Source organism: Onychomys torridus, chromosome 6 (assembly GCF_903995425.1).
Source record: "Onychomys torridus chromosome 6, mOncTor1.1, whole genome shotgun sequence".
NCBI lineage: Eukaryota > Metazoa > Chordata > Mammalia > Rodentia > Cricetidae > Onychomys > Onychomys torridus.
Genome location: NC_050448.1, coordinates 79556948 through 79576905, shown reverse-complemented (window position 1 = coordinate 79576905; position 19958 = coordinate 79556948). Strand labels below are relative to the sequence as shown.

At 49.0% G+C, this 19958-nt stretch overlaps 1 protein-coding gene across 1 annotated transcript; it reads left to right on the top strand.

The window, feature by feature from the left end:
• The first annotated feature begins 612 nt into the window (after positions 1 to 612).
• Wnt2b (Wnt family member 2B) lies at positions 613 to 18699 on the top strand. The gene is made up of 5 exons (XM_036191596.1): positions 613 to 1262; positions 7172 to 7392; positions 8618 to 8895; positions 10503 to 10767; positions 15401 to 18699. Exons 1-5 carry the CDS (start codon positions 1081 to 1083, stop codon positions 15628 to 15630), a joined length of 1176 nt encoding a protein of 391 aa, XP_036047489.1. The 5' UTR covers positions 613 to 1080; the 3' UTR covers positions 15631 to 18699.
• The last annotated feature ends 1259 nt before the right edge of the window (positions 18700 to 19958 follow it).

Below are 19958 nucleotides of genomic sequence, written 5' to 3'. Positions count from 1 at the left end.
CCGCCCGAGGGGGTGGGGGACGGAGATACTGGGAGAGACCGAGCTCGGCCGAGCCCCGGCCGTCCGGCCGTCCGTCCGGGCACCGCCCGCTGCATCCCGCCGGCAGGTGTGTCTCTTGGGCAGCTGAAAGATCCTGACCTGGGGAAAGCACCTAGGTGGATAGGCGCTGGGTCTCAACGACGTGCGGGACGAAAGGATGGTGTTGGTGTAGTGGGTAGGAGAAGCAGGGGCGATAAGCTCTTGATGAGAGTCTCCCGCCAGAGGCCCACTGTCCACGGCGCCCCTGAAGACAGCGTGGGCAAGGGCGTCCCACTGTCTGTCCGGCAACTCCTGCTGGCCGGGTGTCTACCAATTTCCCAGAAGCGCAAGGACAGAGGGACCGGAGAAAAGCGCATCTTCTGCGCCTGTCTCCGGTTTCACCGTAGGTTAAGGGGCGGCTGGGGGTGGGTGGGTGTTCGCAACCCCCCACGCCACCCCACCCCCCGCACACTGGGTGCGCCTCGCCACCAACCCCAGCGGTCCGCGTTGCTGAGTGAAGGGCGCTAGGACCCGGTGGCGTGGCGTGGCGTCGGTAGGGACAGGGGGCTGCAAAGGGAGAAGAGCCCCGTCGCGGGTGGCCGCAGCAGGTGAGGGCGCGGCGCGGTGGCGCTCCGTAAAGCCGAGGGGAGGAGGCGGCCGCCACACCTAGGGCGCCGCAGAGCACCCCGGCTGGCGCGGGCGGAGCCCCGCTGAAGGCCGCGCGTGTGTGTCCCCGGCCCCGCCCCGCCCCGTCCAATGAGAGCTGCGGCCGCAGGGGCTGTCCGCGCTCTCTGGCCCCGGCCGCACTCCGCGCCCCGGAGCCACTGACACCGCACCCGAGCCGCCGACACCCGGCTCAGCTCTCGTCGGTCTCCTGGCCCTGCAGCTCGGGAGTTCTTGGGTACTCTGCGCCCGGCTCCCGGACTCCACGTGCCCCGCGGTCCCCAGTCGCCCACAGTCCCCATGGCCACCCTGAGGGGCGAGCTAGGAGACGCCTGAGGAAGCCCAGACCGTGCCCGTCCACGGCCCTGCGGGCTGCGCGGCGGGAGTCTGCGCGGAGCTATGCTGAGGCCGCGGGGTGCGGAGGAAGCCGCGCAGCTCGCCCCTCGGCGTGCCCGCATCCTGGTCCCCGCACCCAGACCCGCGGCCCCCGACGTGTCCCCGGCTTCTGCCCGCCTGGGTCTTGCCTGCCTGTTGCTGCTGCTGCTGCTGACTCTGCCGGCCCGGGTAGACACATCTTGGTGGTGAGTGTGGCTCTCAGGGTGGTTAGGCGCAGGGAACGAGGGTACTGCTCTAGACACCCGCTGCTCAAGCACCAGGCTGTTGCCTGGGTGGTACTGGAGATGATCCGGGCGGGACAGTCCCAGAAATCTCTGGTGGCTGGTGAGGGGTTGGAGAGAATGAGGCGCTGGAGACAAGAGCAGAGCATCTGGAGCAGGTAGCTGGTGGTTGAAGTCCCCTAGACTGCTCCACTGTGCCCGCTGTGTTTCTAACTCAAGCCTGCAGCACAGAAGCTGCTATCCGGATTCTCTCTCAGGGTTGGTTCTAGGAACCAGTCGCCTCTCCACATCCTGCAGTGGCTGTTCCTCACAGTCCACTGTTGTGGCCTTCAAAAAGCCTTCCACCACCAAAGGTCTCCCCAGGGGACGTGGAGAAGGGGGCAGCTGGCTAGGACCCACATTCCTCTGCTAGTCTAGGCCACACAGTGAGGTAGTAGCATCCACAGCAAGGCTTAGAAGTGAAATTGAGGCACAAACTACTCCCTTCCCCTTAATTCCCACAGTTGAAACAAATTAAACACTTGGGGTTGCATAACCCAGGCATTTGTCATCAGCCTCGGCTTTGAGGGTGTAATTTTGAACACTGATGTCCCTTTTTGCTTTCCTGCCCCAGATGACCTAACCTCCCACCTCTCCACTACAAGCCCCAGCAGCTTCCCGAGAGTCACAAGACTTTTGAGACCCTCTCTGCAGATCTCTTGTAGGCCTTAGTCTTCAGACACTTCCAAGAGGCAGATGAGGCTAAAGGTGTCCAGGAGCCACTGGACGCCTGCTGTCTCCTCTGTAGAATTCCCTACCCAGCCCCAGGACTCCTCCAGCCCTGCAAGGCATGCATCCTCTTTCCAGAAAGGGCGAAGTAAGGGGGTAGAGCTGAACTGCAGAAAGTTTCAGTCCCCTCGTCTTTTGGCCTCACCCTTCCAGTCAAACTGGCTTTTGGGGCTGAGCTAGTACCTCTCTCTAACATGCAGTACCCCGTTCCCCCTTGCTCTGCTCCTTCCCTGAAGCAAGCACCCCCCACATCCATCCCCCACCCCACCTCCCTCAAAGTGAGGTCTCTTCTCTTGCACCCTGTGGCTTTTCTCCTCTTGACTAGGAATCTGGGCTGGAAGGGTGAGGGGTAGCTGGCTGAGGGGCAGGCCAGCTCGGGCTGCAGATTCCTATCATTTCAAGATGCTGCTCTCTCCATCCCCACCCCCACCCCTGTTTTCCTGTTAAAGAAAAATCTTTCTTTTGGATCTTTTTTATCTCTGCAGTGTTGGGGAAGGCAAGGAGGGGGTTCGGATGAGGAAGCAGAGAGGCCTATATCTTACATCTGGCTTGAAACATTCCTTTAGAAAGGGACCGAGAAAGAAGGAAGAAGGAGGGGGAGCCTTTCAATGACCAGAGCGAGATCCCAAGCCCCCTTTGCCTTTCCAACACAGTCTGGCTGAGGACTTACATCGTCAGGGTCCCTGTGGAGACAGCATGGAAGCATGATGGCCCGGGGCCCACCTTTATCTCACTCACATGGCAACTGGCTTTTTGAAACACTTGATTGCTTTGAAGCAGTCTGAGACAGTCTTGGCGACCTATGGATGCTTAGATGAGGAAGTGGCACTCTGGACATCTCCACATCCTGGTAGCGGTTCCTAAACACTCACCTGCAGCTCTTCTAGTCTCCATCTTCACCCCTGACTACTGCTCCCTGTCTCATTTTCTTTCTCCTTTCCTCCTAGAGGCGTCATATTAAAGATGTTACAGAAGCTACTAGATGGAAGAGCTAGGGAGGGAGGCAGGTGACAGAGGGGCTGAGTGGTTCTTATGTCCATGAAGGCAGTATCAGGACCGGGATGAATGTGGGTACAGAGCTCATTCCCATCTCCTTGTCCTCACCTTGTCACAGCTACAGCCACAGGTGTCTGTCTCAGTGGTCACCACTTGTAGAAGGAAGAAACCTGAATTCTGAAGGCAGGTCTGGCCCCCAAGATTATCTCATGCCCAGCAAGGCTAGTAGTGTGTACAATCCCTGGAGGAGATGGGTGTCTGTTGACTCAAAGTGTCTGTGTTCTACTTTGGAGCAGAAGGCCATCCCTATGACCAACAGTCTGATCTTCACAGCCTAGGATTCTTCCCCTTCCTCTCTAGTAACTCCTCTGTCTCTTTCCTTAACTTGAAGACACAAATGGCTTCTTCTTAGTCTTTGACAAGAAATGTGGATATGTGGAGACGCACAAGAGCTGGGCATGTTCTTGGGCAAATAAAGAGAAATCACAGAGCAGGGTCATATTAGCACTACTATTGCTGTAAAAACACACATTGTGCTGAATCTTTACTAAGTTGCAGGGTCCATGGCCAACCACCTTGTTGAGCATCATCTTTGATCTCCAGGATAAGCCTGTGGTAGGTACTGTTATAATCCCTGTTTCACCAACAAAGTGACTGACAGCAGAGCAGGGGAGGGGAAACAAAACAAGCTGTGTGGTGGCGTATGCTTGCTGTCAATCCCAGCACTTGAGAGGCAGAGCCAGGCGGATCTCGGTGAGTTCCAGGCCTGTCTGATCTTTATAGCAAGTTTAGGTCCGCCCGGGCTACAAAATGAGACCCCCATCTCAAAAATAAGAAAAAGATTGTTCAAATTTATACCAATTTTGGAGTTATATGGTTTTATTTCTAATCAAACATTGTGTGCCTCTCTTGCTTCTAGAATAAAAATGAACTTTGGCTGAGTATGATGGCACACTCCTGTAATACTACTACTACTCAGGAGGCTGAGGCAGGGGAATCAAAACTTGGAGGCCTGGAAAAAACAAAACAACCAACCACAAAAGCCCCTTGAGTTTGAAGTCAGATGGCTTCCCTCATCCTGGTTTCCACCCAAGTGTCCCTTCACAGGGTGCGGTTTCCCTGCTCCTCATCCTGTGGTTTGCTGTTGCTGTTTTTGAGACAGCGACCCACTGTGTATCCTTGGCTGCCTTGAAACGCTATACAGACCAGGCTGGCTTCAAACTCACAGAGATCTGCCTGCCTCTGCCTTCTGAGTGCTGAGACTGAAGTTATGAATCACCACTCCCAGCTAAGTTCTAACACACCAGTGGATAGACACAAAAGGAGGCGGTGGAGATCCCTGGCTCCACTAAATGGACAAAGACATGGAGTGTCTGAAAAAGTATAGGTAGTGTTATAAGGAATCAAACCAATTGAACCGGAGTTGGTGGCAGCCTAGGGGGAGCTGAAAGCCGGGGATAATCAGAGCAAGCAGGTGTTTATCCAATAGCTACCGAGTACCTACTACATAGCTGACTTTTCTTAGCACTGGGGATACTGATGTGCAGATTGGGGTTCAGTAGACCTGGAAGCACTTACAAATCCCAAGAAGCAAGGGGCTAGTGTAGGGTCTCAGTGATTCTGTCAAGGGAAAGAATGTGAATTGGTCAAAAGCAGGCGAGGAGAGCACTCGGGTGCAGAGGCTGGGAAGGAAGTGAAGAATTAATTTCTGAAAGGGAAAACAGGAAGTCAGAACTGAGGCATCCTCCCCCAGACAATGAGCTGAGGGATACCGTGAAGTCTCTGTGCCCCTAACAACTAAGTTCAGTGCCTGGCACATGGAGGCATGTGTAAGCATGTGTTGAGCTGAGAGAGATGGGTTCAGCTTCAGGCTCAGTATTATTGGTGGTTTCCACACTGGCCTACAAGGCTCCAAAAACCAGACAGCAGGCAAGCCCCATGCAGGGTCTTGAAGCAGTTACTTAGGCAGTATGCAGGGTAGTAGGAAAGCCTAATTATCTTCCCATCTTAGATACTGAACAGATGTTCCCATGCTCATTGAGGATGTAATATGAAGGATCAATGTGGGCTACAGCAGAATGGATTAAAGTCAGACCACAGGAAGGCCTTTTGCCAGAGTTTGGCTTGCCCCACTCCAGACTGTCTATGAGGGCTGGATTATTGGTCTCCCATTCCCATCCAACCTCCTTCCTCCAAGCCCCAGATAAAAAAAAACAAACACCCATTGCCCAGATCAGTGATCTGGGGCCGAGCTGGGCAAGCAGCATGGTGGTGAGTCAGGGCTGAGCTCCAGCTCTGATGGTTTCAATCCTCCAGACAAAGCACCAGGGCAGTGGGTGGAACTCAAAGCTGTGCGTCAGGCAGGCCTTTCCGGCCTGACCCAGCCTGGGGTGTTTATTTTGTTTGTTCCTGGAAGCTGCTGCCCTGATGGACAGGGCTGGGGATGCTGATTCCATGGGATTTGTTCTTGGAGGGACAGCCCTCTTGCCCTTCCCTCTGGACAGATGGGGCTCATCAGCCCTGCTGAGTTCCCGAAGAAGCAAGCATCAACCCTCCTTGTGTTTGCCTGAGTTCCAGTCACTAGTGGTGATCTAGTCTGTGGGTGAGGGCTGGCTGTGGGATGTATGGTACCGGTAGGGCTCAGGGATGGCTGGCTGGCTTGCCCCTCTCCCATTGGCTCCCTTCTCTTCTCCTCCCTCACTTCTAGGTCCACTTTGGGGACATTCCTAAACCACTGGCTCATTCATAGTTCGGACCCAAGTTTTTCTGTTTGCAGTAGCAACTGATCACTACAGCCCCCACCTGTTCCCAGCAGGAAAGAGAGTGGAACCCCATTTCAGTGTCCGGCACCAGAGACTAGGATGTGCTGCTAAGACCAAAGGAAGTGCGTGTGGAGGGTTCACCAGAGCGGGCTGGGACAGAAAGGGGGAGAAGCTGAGCTGCCAGAAGGGACTGAATGAGTCTCATCTCTTTGGGGGACTTCTTGGAGAGAAGGGGTGATATACTCCTGTTTTCTCTCCAGAATCTCTAGAGGTAGAGTCCAGGAGTAAGATTGTTTGAAAGGTAATATTGCCTTGAGCAGTTTTGAATGAAGCTGGCAGCCCATTCATTTAGTGGCCATCTGGCTTGACCTTGTAAATTATTCAGACTAGAGATTCTACCACATTCTTTCTTTCTTTCTTTTTCTTTCTTTCTTTCTTTCTTTCTTTCTTTCTTTCTTTCTTTCTTTCTCTCTTTCTCTCTCTCTCTCTCTCTCTCTCTCTCTCTCTCTCTCTCTCTCTTTCTTTCTTTCTTTAAGGAGACAGGTTCTCACTATGTAGCCTTGGCTGGTCTAGAACTCTATGTAGATAAGGCTGCCCTGGAACTGAGCAAGATCTGCCCATCTCTGTCTCCTGAGTGCTGCCCACTGAACTCTTACTGCTTTGTCCTGTTCAGGCTGCCCGCTGTGAACAGCTCTTTGTCCACGAAGGTCCTTCCTGGACGTTGTGCTGTATAGGTTGGGGGAAGTTATTTTAAAGGCTTCATTGGTTATGAAAAGTAAAAGGAATGGGAAGAGGACAACAGATGGGGTCTTGTTCTATAGCCTTAGGATTGGGTGGAAGTGAGGACATTTTTAGCCATGTGGTCCAAAGCTGTCCACATTACTCAGGACTACCCATCACGTCTTTTCTAGGCCCTCTTCTCTTCATCCTGTGGCCACTCGATTCGCGCCTCTTACATGTGCGTGTGCGAGTGTTGTCTTGGTCTCATTTTTGTTATTTTCCTGTGAGGATCTTAATGTTTATTAAATAAACAGGCAGTGGGTTTGTGTGACATGCCCACAGCTTCTGTGTATGACACATGCCTGGCTGTGTTCTTGAAGTGTGTGTTACTTTGGCCTTTGGCTAGGGAGCTGCTAAGGGTAGGAGACCACTCAATTACTCTTTCTGCAGCTGTGCAGCTTTGTTTCAGAGATTGCGGGTAATGGTTCTATCCGGCAGCCTCAGCGAATGTCTTGGGATTGGAAGGAATCTCTTTAAGGTCTAGATACCAAATAACCCCCTCTTTGTCCCTTTGCTGATGCCTGCCTCCTTTTGGAATGCTATGACAAGGCCATCTCCACTTTACAGGTACATAGGGGCACTGGGAGCCCGAGTGATCTGCGACAACATCCCTGGTTTGGTGAGCCGCCAGCGGCAGCTGTGCCAGCGCTACCCAGACATCATGCGTTCAGTGGGTGAAGGTGCCCGAGAATGGATCCGAGAGTGTCAGCACCAGTTCCGCCATCACCGCTGGAACTGCACCACACTGGACCGCGACCACACTGTCTTTGGCCGTGTCATGCTTAGAAGTAGGGTCCTCTTCCCAGATTCCCACCCGCTTCCCTTCCTTTGCTTGGGGTGGTGAGTTAGGAGAGTAGGCATGATGTCCTTCGTTTTCTACACACTACCTCATGATCTAAGAAACAATTGTGGGCAAACCTGGGAAACAGGAACAGCTGCTCATTGCCCTAGATTTGAAAGCCAGGGCCTCCCTCAACCTAAGTGCTTTGAGATGGTGGGTCAGGGTAAGTATTCTCTGGCCTCCTCATATCCAAGTCAGGCAGGTGTCCATGAACTATACAACTAAGGACTAGGACCAAATCCTCTGCTTCTTACCACCACGGTCACTATCATCACCCAGTCACCCTAGCAATCCCAACATTATAGTAATGGGAACAAGAGATAAACAGAAAGGTGGTATGTAAATATTCCAAGAGCTACTGCTTCCCTCCAGTTCAGCAAGAGTTCAGCAGAGCTAGACAGCAAAAAGGGAGAAAAGGGATGAGACAGAACTCTGAAGGTGAAGGAGAACAGGGGATGATGGACATTCGTCCCCATGGGTAAGGAGGGGACCCGAACAGGCTAAAGTTAGTATGTTTCTCTGAACAGGCTGACCTCCTGGGCAGGGGTCGACATTGCAGGGGAACTGTCCAGCAGAGGGGGCCTGAACCCCCTGGAATGTTGACCATGGCAGGTGGAGCTGCATCAGAACTAGTGCTGTGTGTGTGTGTGAGTGTGTGTGTGTGTGTGTGTGTGTGTGTGTGTGTGTGTGTGTGTGTGTGTGTGTGTGTGTGTGTGTGTGTGTGTGTGTGTGTGTGTGTGTGAGAGAGAGAGAGAGAGAGAGAGAGAGAGAATATAACAGAGTAAAGGTCAGCCCAAAGAGGTCAGATGTGCAAAGAGACATAGTGAGAGCCAGCAGGTGATGTTGGCTTCTCTGAGAAATGCTCTTAGAAGGCAAGGACACCTTGACAGGTGGAGTAGGCTCTACAAAAGCTAAGGAAACCCCTGCAATTGTGTGGATTGAAGAAGGAGATGGACAGAGCTGGGCATGTGGCCTGTCCCTGCAATCCTAGCACTAGGGAGGCTGAGACAGGAAAATCTCAAGTTCTAAGCTAGGTTACATAACAAGTTCCAGGCCTGGACCATTGAATAAGACACTGTGAAAAACACCCAGAAATGTGTGTGCGTGTGGGGGAGGGTAGAATGGAAGCCGTGGACTGTTCCTGTAATGTCTCTGCCTCTCTCTGTGTGTAGGTAGCCGGGAAGCAGCATTCGTATATGCCATCTCATCAGCAGGAGTGGTCCATGCCATCACTCGGGCCTGCAGCCAGGGGGAGCTGAGTGTGTGCAGCTGTGACCCATATACCCGAGGTCGGCACCATGACCAACGAGGGGACTTTGACTGGGGTGGCTGCAGTGACAACATCCACTACGGTGTCCGCTTTGCCAAGGCTTTTGTGGATGCCAAAGAGAAGAGGCTTAAGGATGCCCGGGCCCTCATGAACTTACATAACAACCGCTGTGGCCGCACGGTCAGTACTCACCTCTGGGTGTGGACATTCATAGTCTCTGGTGTAAACCACCTAGTGTGACCGCAGGCTGAAAGCAGAGGTGGAAGAGCTGATGGCTTCTGATCACTTCCCAAGTCCCGAACATTCCGCCACAGAATGCAAGGGAGCCTGGGAACGCATAGGTTCAACCAGGTTCTCGTAAGACAGGAGAGTAACTCTCTTTCTTCTCTTCCCTCTTATCCCCTCATCTCCCTTCTCTTTCCCTTTCCCCATTTCCTTCCTTGTTTTCTTTTTTGGGGGGGTACTTTTATTTTTATTTTTGAGATGAGGTCTATGCAGCCCTGGCTGGCCTGGAATTCCATATATAGACCAGGCTGGCCTTGAACTCACACAGATCCATCTGCCTCCGCCTCCTTAGTGCTGCTGGGATTAAACGTGTAATCCATGTGACCCATGCTCCACCTTGTTTTGTTTCGTTTGAGACAGGGTCTCAAATTTGAGGCACCAGTTCCCATCTCAACCTCCTGAGTGCTGGATTATATGTGTGTGCCACCATGCTGAACTAAAAAGTACATCTTAAATTTTTAAAATTTGTAATGATTGTGCGTACACATGTGTATATGTGGAGAGGAAGATGTCAGATGTCCTGCTCTATCACTTTCCACCTTATTCCCTTGAGGCAGAGTCTCTCACTGAACCTGGAACTCAAGTACCAGCAATCTTCCTCTTTCCAATCCTCCTGTTTCTGTACCCCAGCCCCCATCACAGGGGCTAGCTACCATGCCTGGCTTTTTATGTGGGTTGTAAATATTTAAACCCAGGCTCTTATGGGGACAGTAAGTGTTCTTACACACTGAGCCATCTCCCAAACCCCAAAGTAGCTTTTAATTTTTTTAAATTTTAATTAATTAATTTATTTATTTATTGTATGTGGAGCTGAGGATCAAACCCAGGGCCTTGCGCTTGCTAGGCAAGCACTCTACCACTGAGCTAACTCCCCAGCCCCTTAACTGACTTCTTATTGTTGTTGTATTCATGATGTATGTGGGTGGGCAGGAATGGCACGATGCATGTGTGCAGGTCAGAGGACAACTTCGTGGAACTGGTTCTCACCTTCCACTTACATGTGGGTTCTGGGGATCAAACTCAGGTTGCCAGGACAGCATGGCAAGTGCCTTTTCTTGATATCAGTCTCACTGGCCCCAAAGTAGCTTTTTTTTTTTTTTTTTTTTTTAAAAAAAAAGAGGAAAAGCTCTCTTCATAAAGACCTTCAGGTATTGCTATTCATTGGTATTTGAGCATCTGCTATATACTGTGCTGAGAACTGACATGCTATGAAAGCAGAAGGCATGGCACTTGGCTCTCTAAAAGGATGTGTAGACTATAATCAGGAGCAGACTCCTGGCTGGGGCTTGACGATCCAGCAGGCAGTCGTGAAGAGCAAAGCACTGTTGGTATAGGCGATGTCCCAGAGAGATTCTCTGAGGTGGTCAGGAGAATTGGTGGGAGCTGGCAGAGAAGCACCAAGGACTCAACCAGCAGGCCTGGACCAGCAGAGCTCAGAGCACTCCTGCTTCTGACCCTAGGATGACTAAGCAGTGCCCTGACCTGCTCCCTCTCTCCCCCAGGCTGTGCGGCGATTTCTGAAGCTGGAATGTAAGTGTCACGGTGTGAGTGGTTCCTGTACTCTGCGCACCTGCTGGAGGGCACTCTCAGACTTCCGACGCACTGGGGACTACCTGAGGCGGCGGTATGATGGCGCCGTGCAGGTGACTGCCACCCAGGATGGTGCCAATTTCACAGCAGCCCGCCAGGGCTATCGCCATGCCACCCGGACTGATCTTGTCTACTTTGACAACTCCCCTGACTACTGTGTCTTGGACAAGGCTGCAGGTGAGGAAAAGCAGGCAGAGTGACATGGGACTTGGTTATTAGTGCACTTCTGCTTCATCCAAGTCTGTCCAGTCTGCAGGAGTTAAGGAAGGGAAAGGAGTCAGTTGCCTCCTTACATGAGAATCTGGTCTTGAGATAGGTGGTTTGTGTCTCAGGCTGCCAGGCCAAGGTTGCACAAGTAGGTCACATGACACTCTACTATATCCCCAGTGTCTGGGATACGGTAGGTACTACTCAGAGAGCATTTAAATGAGCCACCTGTTTTCAGTTCTGAGCAAGCTGCGAGCTACACAGAAGCATCAGATGTGTAGCACTAAGCCTTTGGCTTTTTACAGTCTAGCTAAAGAAATGAGATGGAGCTGGGGATAGAGCTCAGCTGATATAGCATGTGCTTAATATGTGCAAGGCCCTGGGTTTGACACCCTCTACAACAAGGAAAAAAAAGAAACAAAGAGAGAGAGAGACAGACAGACAGACACACACACACACACACACACACACACACACACACAGAGAGAGAGAGAGAGAGAGAGAGAGAGAGAGAGAGAGAGAGAGAGAGAGAGAACATAACTACAAAGAAAGATGACTAGCCAGGCAGTGGTGGCCACACCTTTAACTCCAGTACTCGGGAGGCAGAGGCAGGTGGATCTCTGAGTTGGAGGCCAGCCTGATCTACAGATCAAGTTCCAGGACAGCCAGGGCTACAGAGAAACCCTGTCTCAAAAACAAGCAACAACAAAACAAAACAAAAAACAAAAAAGAAAGAAAAAAGAAAAAGAAAGAAAGAAAACGGACAGATGACCAGAGGAATCAAGGGAGGTTTGTTTGAACATGGGGATCAAGCTGCTTCTTGATTTGCTGCAGACTCCAGAAGGAGTGAGGGAGACAGGAGGTGGTCTCTGCAAAGGTCCTGCACAGCAAATGCTTGATAACAAGCAGAAATGGCCGTTTTTCAGTCTGTTCTGTATATGTGTGGTGCTGGGGAAGGGAGTCTTGGGAACACACAAAGTGATAGGTCTCTCTATGAGAGAACAGAAGCTCCCACTTTGGCTCATAATTTCTGGTCTAGATAAATTAAACCGGGACAACGTGTGGCTCGGTGGAGCTGCTTCTCTTCTGGTCCCTGTCGCTGGGCTCCCAGGCTCTTTGCTGGAGATTCACTAGTCAGGATTGCTAGAGTGGAGCTCCACACCATGGCTGGCTTCAATTCTGTTTGTTTTCACTCTTTTTTTTTTTTTTTTTTCCCAGACAGGGTTCTCTGTGTAGCTCTGCCTGTCCTGGAACTCGCTCTGTAGACCAGGCTGGCCTCGAACTCACAGAGATCCACCTGCCTCTGCCTCCTGAGTGCTGGGATCAAAGGCATGTGTCACCACCACCTGGCTATTTGTTTTCACTCTTATCATGCCTAGAGTCAAGTGGCTCAGAGCGCCCCTGGATAATGGAAGGTACAGAGCACTTTGTAGGGTGCTAGAAGTAAGGGGGGGTCCTCTGGACTCTCCTAGTGAATTACTCTCATGAGTTAGTTTTTCCATGTGGTCTAATTCAGAGGGATAATCTCTGGATGCCTGGGAATAATTCCACAGCACCTCAAGTGTAGTCTGTTTTACACTCAAAAGGTACCTTTAGAAATGATCTTTGGAGTTAGGAGGAAGGACAAGTCATATGCATATTAATTTGTCTCAGAGGCATAAAATTAAGTCCCATAAACCCATATAATCCAAATGGAATAAGCCACCCCAGGACTATGGAACCAGGTATTCCCTCCACAGCAGTACTATCCAACTAAACTTCCTGCAATGATTGAATCTCCATTGCTGCTGTCTCCAATGCAGACGCAACAAGCCACATGTGATAACTAAGCATGTGAATTACATAAGTCCCCTCTTATCTATGGTGGATATGTTCCAAAATCAGGGGATGCCTGAAAGTGTAGGTACTACTAAACCGTCTTTGAAATATGCTTCTCTTAGACGTATATACCTGTGGTGCAGTTTAATTTGTAAGTTAGGCATGGCACATGATGAATGACAAGGACAAATAATAAGAGAGTAGGTCCATTTGTTTTTAGTAGTGCTGTTAATCTAACCCAGGGCCTTGCAACATGCTGGGCAAGGGCTCTACTACTGAGTCACAAATAGGACAATTTTAATAACAGTGTGATAAAACACTAACAAGTCTTAATCATTTATCTTTGGATTTTCCATTTAATACTTTTGGAACTATAGTTGATGTTGGGTAACAAACTACAGAGACTAAAACCATGAACAAGTGTGATGGACTACTACAGAGTTAGTCCAATTCAAAACTGCACCATTTTAGGTTAGCTCATTTTAATTCACTGAATTTAAGAGAGCACATGCTGTTAGTAGCTACTCTACTGGACAGCATAGCTCCAGACTGTAGAAGAGAGTTTTGGTGCTTAAGACCCAGCCCTTGGAGTTGGAATGATGTATGTAGTAGTAGACCTAGTCATCCCACATTCTAGAGCAATAGTTTGCTAACATTTTAGATTAATTATTACTGTTGTTAAAAAAAAATGGAGGGGCTGGAGAGATGACTCAGTGGTTAAGAGCGCTTGCTATTCTTCCACTGGACCTGAGTTCAGTTACCAGAACTCACATTAGGCTGCTCAAAACTGCCTGTAACTCCAGCTCCTGGAGACTGATGCCTTCCTCTGGCCTATGAGGGCATCCACACAAGTGTGCACACACACATACAAAGACACATGCACACACATAAATAAATAAAATAAATCTTAAAAAGTAAAACTGAGGGCTGGAAAGATTGCTCAGTAGGTGAAGGCGCTTCTGCAAACTCTGTTAACTTGAGTTTGATGCCCCCAGGAGCCAACCCCCACAAGTTGTTCTGACTTCTGCATGTATGCTGTGGCCCATGTATGCCCATAACTTACATACATATATATAAAAATTTTAAAAGAAAGATTGAGCATCTACCTCCTAGACGTCCCACTCCTGTTGGTACCACTCTGTTTCTGTTGGTGCACTGTGTATATTATAAGATGTGCATGCTCTATGTTTCTGTTGGTGCACTGTGTATATTATAAGATGTGCATGCTCTCTCTGTTTCTGTTGGTGTATTGTGTATATTATAAGATGTGCATGTTCTCTATGTTTCTGTTGGTGCACTGTGTATATTATAAGATGTGCATGCTCTCTCTGTTTCTGTTGGTGTATTGTGTATATTATAAGATGTGCATGTTCTCTATGTTTCTGTTGGTGTACTGTGTATATTATAAGATGTGCATGTTCTCTATGTTTCTGTTGGTGTACTGTGTATGTTATAAAATGTGCATGTTCTATGTTTCTGTTGGTGTACTGTGTATATTATAAGATGTGCATGCTCTCTATGTTTCTGTTGGTGTACTGTGTATATTATAAGATGTGCATACTCTCTATGTTTCTGTTGGTGTACTGTGTATATTATAAGATATGCATGCTCTCTATGTTTCTGTTGGTATACTGTGTATATTATAAGATACGCATACTCTCTATGTTTCTGTTGGTGTACTGTGTATATTATAAGATGTGCATGCTCTATGTTTCTGTTGGTGTACTGTGTATATTATAAGATGTGCATGCTCTCTATGTTTCTGTTGGTGTCACTGTCATTGCTATAGTGCCATGGATGCAATCCAGGGTCTTGCAAATACTAGGCGAGTACTTACCACTCTTAGCCCTAAAACAGGGATTTTAAACCAATAAGCTAAAAAACAAAGACAAAAGTTCTGCATTTTCTCCCCATATCCTCGTGGATTATGGAGACTGTTGCTGTTGAAGTTAGTTGATCTATTTTCTTTCTTAAAGACTCAGGCCAATCACTTTTCCATTTCTGTGTCCCTGTTACTGGAGAAAGGGTTGACAGGATCTTTTGTGCTGACATCTATTGGAATGAGGTCCTGAGCATTTGCGTGCAAGGAGAAAGCTTTTCTCCTAAAAGGGGTATAACACAGGAACTCCCTGGAGATATGCCTCCAGCCAGTCATGCAATCAGCCCACCTCTGTTGGACAGCAATGATAAACACAGCATAACAATCTATTACATTAGATGTTGAGTTGTTTTGTTTCCCTGAGACAGAATCTTGCTATCCATTTCAATTTGTCCTCAAACTCACTACATATCCCAGGCTAGCCTAAAACCAAAGTGACTCCTCTGCCTCAATATTTTGCATGATGGTGTTATAGGCATGTGCTACCATACCTGCTAGGTGTTATTTTATACACACTCTCATATGTGGAAACTGAGGCCTAGACACATTCGTTAACTTGCTAAATAAATACAGCTCTGAAGTGGCATAGCTAGAATTTAAATCCAGATAATATGACATCACAACCCCCACAAAATTAGAGAAACTCACCCAGATTTACAGTTCCTACATTTTCCAGTTAGTTCTGAAGAGGACATGGCAGAAGGGGCTGCAGGTGAAATCGGCAACCTCTGGGGAGCCTCAGTGGTGGAAACAAATGAATCTGGGCCAGAGGGCAATGACCGATCACTGAGGTTAGTGGTTCTGTTTCAGAAAAGGAGATTCTTTGTGGCTTCTTTAAAGAGTATAAGGTACCCAGGGTGGCTGAAACAAAAGTGACTTGGTTTTCACCTCCTTTCCTCGACTCAGGTTCCCTAGGTACCGCGGGCCGCGTCTGCAGCAAGACATCTAAAGGAACAGATGGGTGTGAAATCATGTGCTGTGGCCGAGGGTACGACACAACTCGAGTCACCCGTGTCACCCAGTGTGAGTGCAAATTCCACTGGTGCTGTGCGGTGCGGTGCAAAGAGTGCAGGAACACTGTGGATGTCCACACTTGCAAGGCCCCTAAGAAGGCAGAGTGGCTGGACCAGACCTGAACACAGATACCTCATTCACCCCTCCACTTCAAGCCTCTGACTCAAAAGCACAAGATCCTTGCATGCACACCTTCCTCCACCCTCGATCCTGGGCGGCTACAGCTTCTGTTATGGACTTGGAGAGTGATCCAGAGGGACCCCAATGTCCTGGCTGGTTCCTTAGCCCTAGGAAGGAGTTGATAGGGGATGGATATGAGACTGGAGGTTTGAAGGGAGAGTAGAAGAGATAGGAGTCTGTCTTCAGAGTGATTTGGGTTGCACTAAAGTCAAGGCTCATTTTCCCCTTTGCTTGCACTGACTTCTGATACTCTTTGGGTATGCAACAGGAAGGGAATCTGGAGGTAGCTTCCTTTTTGATCCAACTGTAACCAAGGACAGATAGGACAGAGATATAACGGCCTGTCTCTTCACTGGAGACAGTTTGTGCAGACAATCTTAGGCTATAGCATTCTGCTGAGACCCTGAGACCAGCTAGATGTGTTAGCCATGGTGAACAGGGCTCCATCTCATGCTCTTATGCAGCTTATAAACTGGTGGTTTTGTGAGTGGGGAAATCACATACTATACAATTACACATTCTCTGTGTCTCCTTTTCCACCTACATCAGACAACAGCAGCCTGCTCACTGGCTGCCTGTTCAGAGGGAGGCAGCTTGCAGTGGTTCAATCTTAATAGACCATTAGAGCCCCGGAACAGAACAGTGAGAGAACAGTATAGTAAGCCTGGCTAGGCCTTGGGACTTCCCGCCATCAGTTATTCTGGACATTAGGTAGGTTTGGAAAAGACTAAGTGAAAGGCAGGTAACTCATGGCGGAGGGTAAGCACACCTGATCTCCAGGGCTGTGTGAGGAGCAGTGTATACTAGGGTGGTAGAGATTTCCCATTTTGGCAGTTGTTTAGGAGAGGACTATCAGCATTGAAGTAGGAGCAAAAGCAAGTTGCTGTATAGAGAAAGAGTTGGTGCTGGAGCCAAAGTGGTAAGCACCTTAGAAGACAGTAGCCTTCCCCGTTTACTCAGCCAGTCTTTGTGGTTCTCCAAGTGCTACTAATGATTACTGTCCATTCCGTGACTGACTTAACCAGGAGGTCCCTCTATGCTCCTAGACATTGTCTAACCAGGGTATGCAGTGTAGAGTCTTTGAAGACAGCAGGCATGGTAAGCTAGAAGGCAGGACATGGGGTTTGAAATCTTGATGGCCTACTGTTGTATGACCGACACAGTGATCATCTTCTTGCCTATTGATAAACAGCAATAGTATAGAAATCTGCAGTTATAACAGACCTAGGTTTAATCCCAGCTACTTACTCACTCACTGTATTTTTTTATTTTCAGCAAGGGTCTTTAAATTCTCCTGGCCTGTTTTCTTATCTGTAAAATGAAGGTACATGCCTTGCTCAGAAATTGAGATTTATCTGTGTCCTAAACTCCAGCCAACAGATATACTTCATCAAACCTCTGACTGGTCAAATTCTAACATCCTAACTTCTCTAGGAACTCCTAATTTAGGACTGTCTGGTCTTGATAAGAGACTGGAGATTAAGGAGCTTTCACAGGGAATTCTGGATATGGGGCCTCTCTCTTTTCTCAGGTTCCTCTCCATCCAATCGGGCTCTCAGATGTTTGTGGAGCAACTTCATTTTGCCCAGGCAGCAGGAGGTTGGGGGTTGGTGGTGGCTCTGGCCATGGAAGCAGATTTATTTGGATGATAGGACTAATATTTGTGTAACCTGCTGAGACCTGTGTGGGAGAGTTTAGGGTGGTTTTTCTTTTGGTGAGGGGATTTGCTCCGGTTTCACATCCATTAACACAAAACATGAGTTAGTCAGGGCCCTTGTGGTCTGTGGTGAGGGGAAGACTGTGGAGAAATGGGACTGAGTGAGTCAGGCCGAGAGAATGTCTTCCTTGCAGAGTAGAGTCAACTGGATAACTGATGAGCCGATGGTGGGATTAGGGAGCGGGAATGGGACGGGAAGAAGAAAGGCTCTTAAAAGGAGGGAAGCGTTGGGTTCAGGGGTGAGGCCATCCAAGTTACTGCATCAATGATGGCATAGGTCTTCTATGGAAAGCCAACCTGAGTTCATTCTACCTGTGCTGTATCACCTACTCTTTGATTTGGAGTTCCTAGTTTTTGGAAGGAAGTGGTAGACCTCTGTGACATCTCATATTACTCCATGTTTCTCCCTGGACTCCAAATTCTAGCTGATAAAGACGCACAACCGCTTATAAATGGTTAAGAGAGAAACAGCTGTCCAGGGAGTGAGAAGTTTGTAAAGTGAGGTGTTTATGTGAGAGAAAAGATGTCTATCTGAGCCCTGCTACAGAAGCTGTGTGGCCCCATGAAGGAATGATGGCCAAGCAATTAATTTTTCCTTAGAACTGTCTCTGCATTCCAATTGGCTTCAGACAACTGGCGTTCATTTTGCACTATACAAACAGAAACTGATTTATTTGGAACAAGCCAAAAAACAAGAACTTTATTTGGTGCCGGGGCTCCACATAGCTCTGCTGCTACTCCCTCCTCTATTCTGAAGGCCCTTCCTGTCTATCTCTAAGGTAGAAGCTGGTCCTCCATCAGCAGTGTCTTACCCTCTTTCCCTTCCCCCTTGTTGGTCATCATTTCTTCTATCTTTTGATAAATATTTAGTACAGTGCATTGCAGTAAGTGCTATTTGGGTACCAAGTGAACTCGAAAGATATTCCCTCTATCCTTCAGGGATAATAGGATCTCTTGGGGGAAAGCACATGACTGGAGTACCTCAGCTGCACAGCCTGCAGCCAGTTTCTTTTAAATAGAAGAGCCAGGGGGATGGCTCACACTTGTAATCCTGACCCTCTGGGAGGCTGATGCAGGATAACTGCTGTGATCAGGCTGTGTTACACAGTGAGCTGCATGCTAGCCTAAGAACAGAGCCCTGTCTCCAACAAAAACCAGGAAGTAAGAATGCCGGCCATAGCCCAGAACCCAGCATGAGAGAAAAGAACCAAATTTTACTGTTTCATTAATTCACACTCTTCATTAGAGTAAATGTAAATGTAAATCAGGGACTTCAGATTAAAAGAAGAAAACACTGTCCTGAGGGTCTGCTTGCAAAAAGCTTTGTAGATCCAACTTCTGAACACTCCCAGCCCCATGTCTCTTCCTCTTTGCTGCAGGAGACTATTCTTCCCCTTTCTCTCACATCCTTATCAAGAACACCAACCACCAAGCCCCTTGCCAAATTCTTAGACCCACTCAGGACATAAGTTTCTGCATGACTTAACAGAAGACAGATAATCAGGATTTTTTCACCCCCACCCCCGCCTTTCTAAACTTTTTATTTAAATGCTCTCAGTGGTCATAGGGCAGAGCCCAAGCTAGCTGGGGATAAGGGAGGCCGCCAGGGAGAGTATGTTTCTCATCCCTGGGAGGCATTCAGCCTAGCTCCTGCAGCCAAATTACAGCAGCAGAGAACAATGCAGTGCATTCCTGGGCAGGCCGGTGGGCCCTGGGCGCCTGGGTCTGGTGGAGAGAGGTGCCAGACACAGGGTTGCGCTCCGTAAGCAACCCTGCAGAGCTGGCCCTGGGTGCAGAAATGAAATACAGAGAGCTTCACGTTACACACCTGGTTATTGATGGCCTTGCTGGAGGCCTCTGCCCCCACCTTCCACTTGGGAACTGCCTGTACCGCGGGGGTTGGGCATCGATGAAGCAATGCTGGAAAATAAGAAAGACATGCTTCCTTTTTACTCTTTGCCCTTCCTGTCAGCCTGAGTACAACCATGAGGACACACACATACACACGTGCAGAAGGGGCACTCAAAATGGAGCCGCACAGCTTTTCTCAGGCTGGATGGGAATTTTAGTAGTCTCACCTCTCCAACAATTGAAAACAGGCAACTGGATCCCCCCAAAATCACACCAACAACAGGGTCAGCTACAAGCAAGGAATGTTTCAAAACTACATTATCAACATGCAATGCAATGTTTGTTTTGGGAATTGGTACTCTCCTGGGAGGTGGTGGAGGAAGGACACAGAAAGGGCATGGAGAAAAGAGATCAAGGGTGGAGAATTACCACCCAAGCAGAGTGGCCGGGGCTGTGTAACTTCTCAAACCTAGTGCGCACGGAGGACAGGGAGGGTGCGTCCTATGCGTCCTGACGGCCACAGTCACTGAGCTCGGTGTGTATGGCCTGTTGTTGTTTGTTTTAAACTTACCGGGCCAGAAGACAGGATGCCTTTGGTTCCAGGAATGGTCTCTGTAGGAGACGTGCCTGAAGAGCATGAGCTTTACTGGAGTAAATACATTACGGTTGCTGACGGAACTGAGCTTTCTCAGAAGTAGGTTT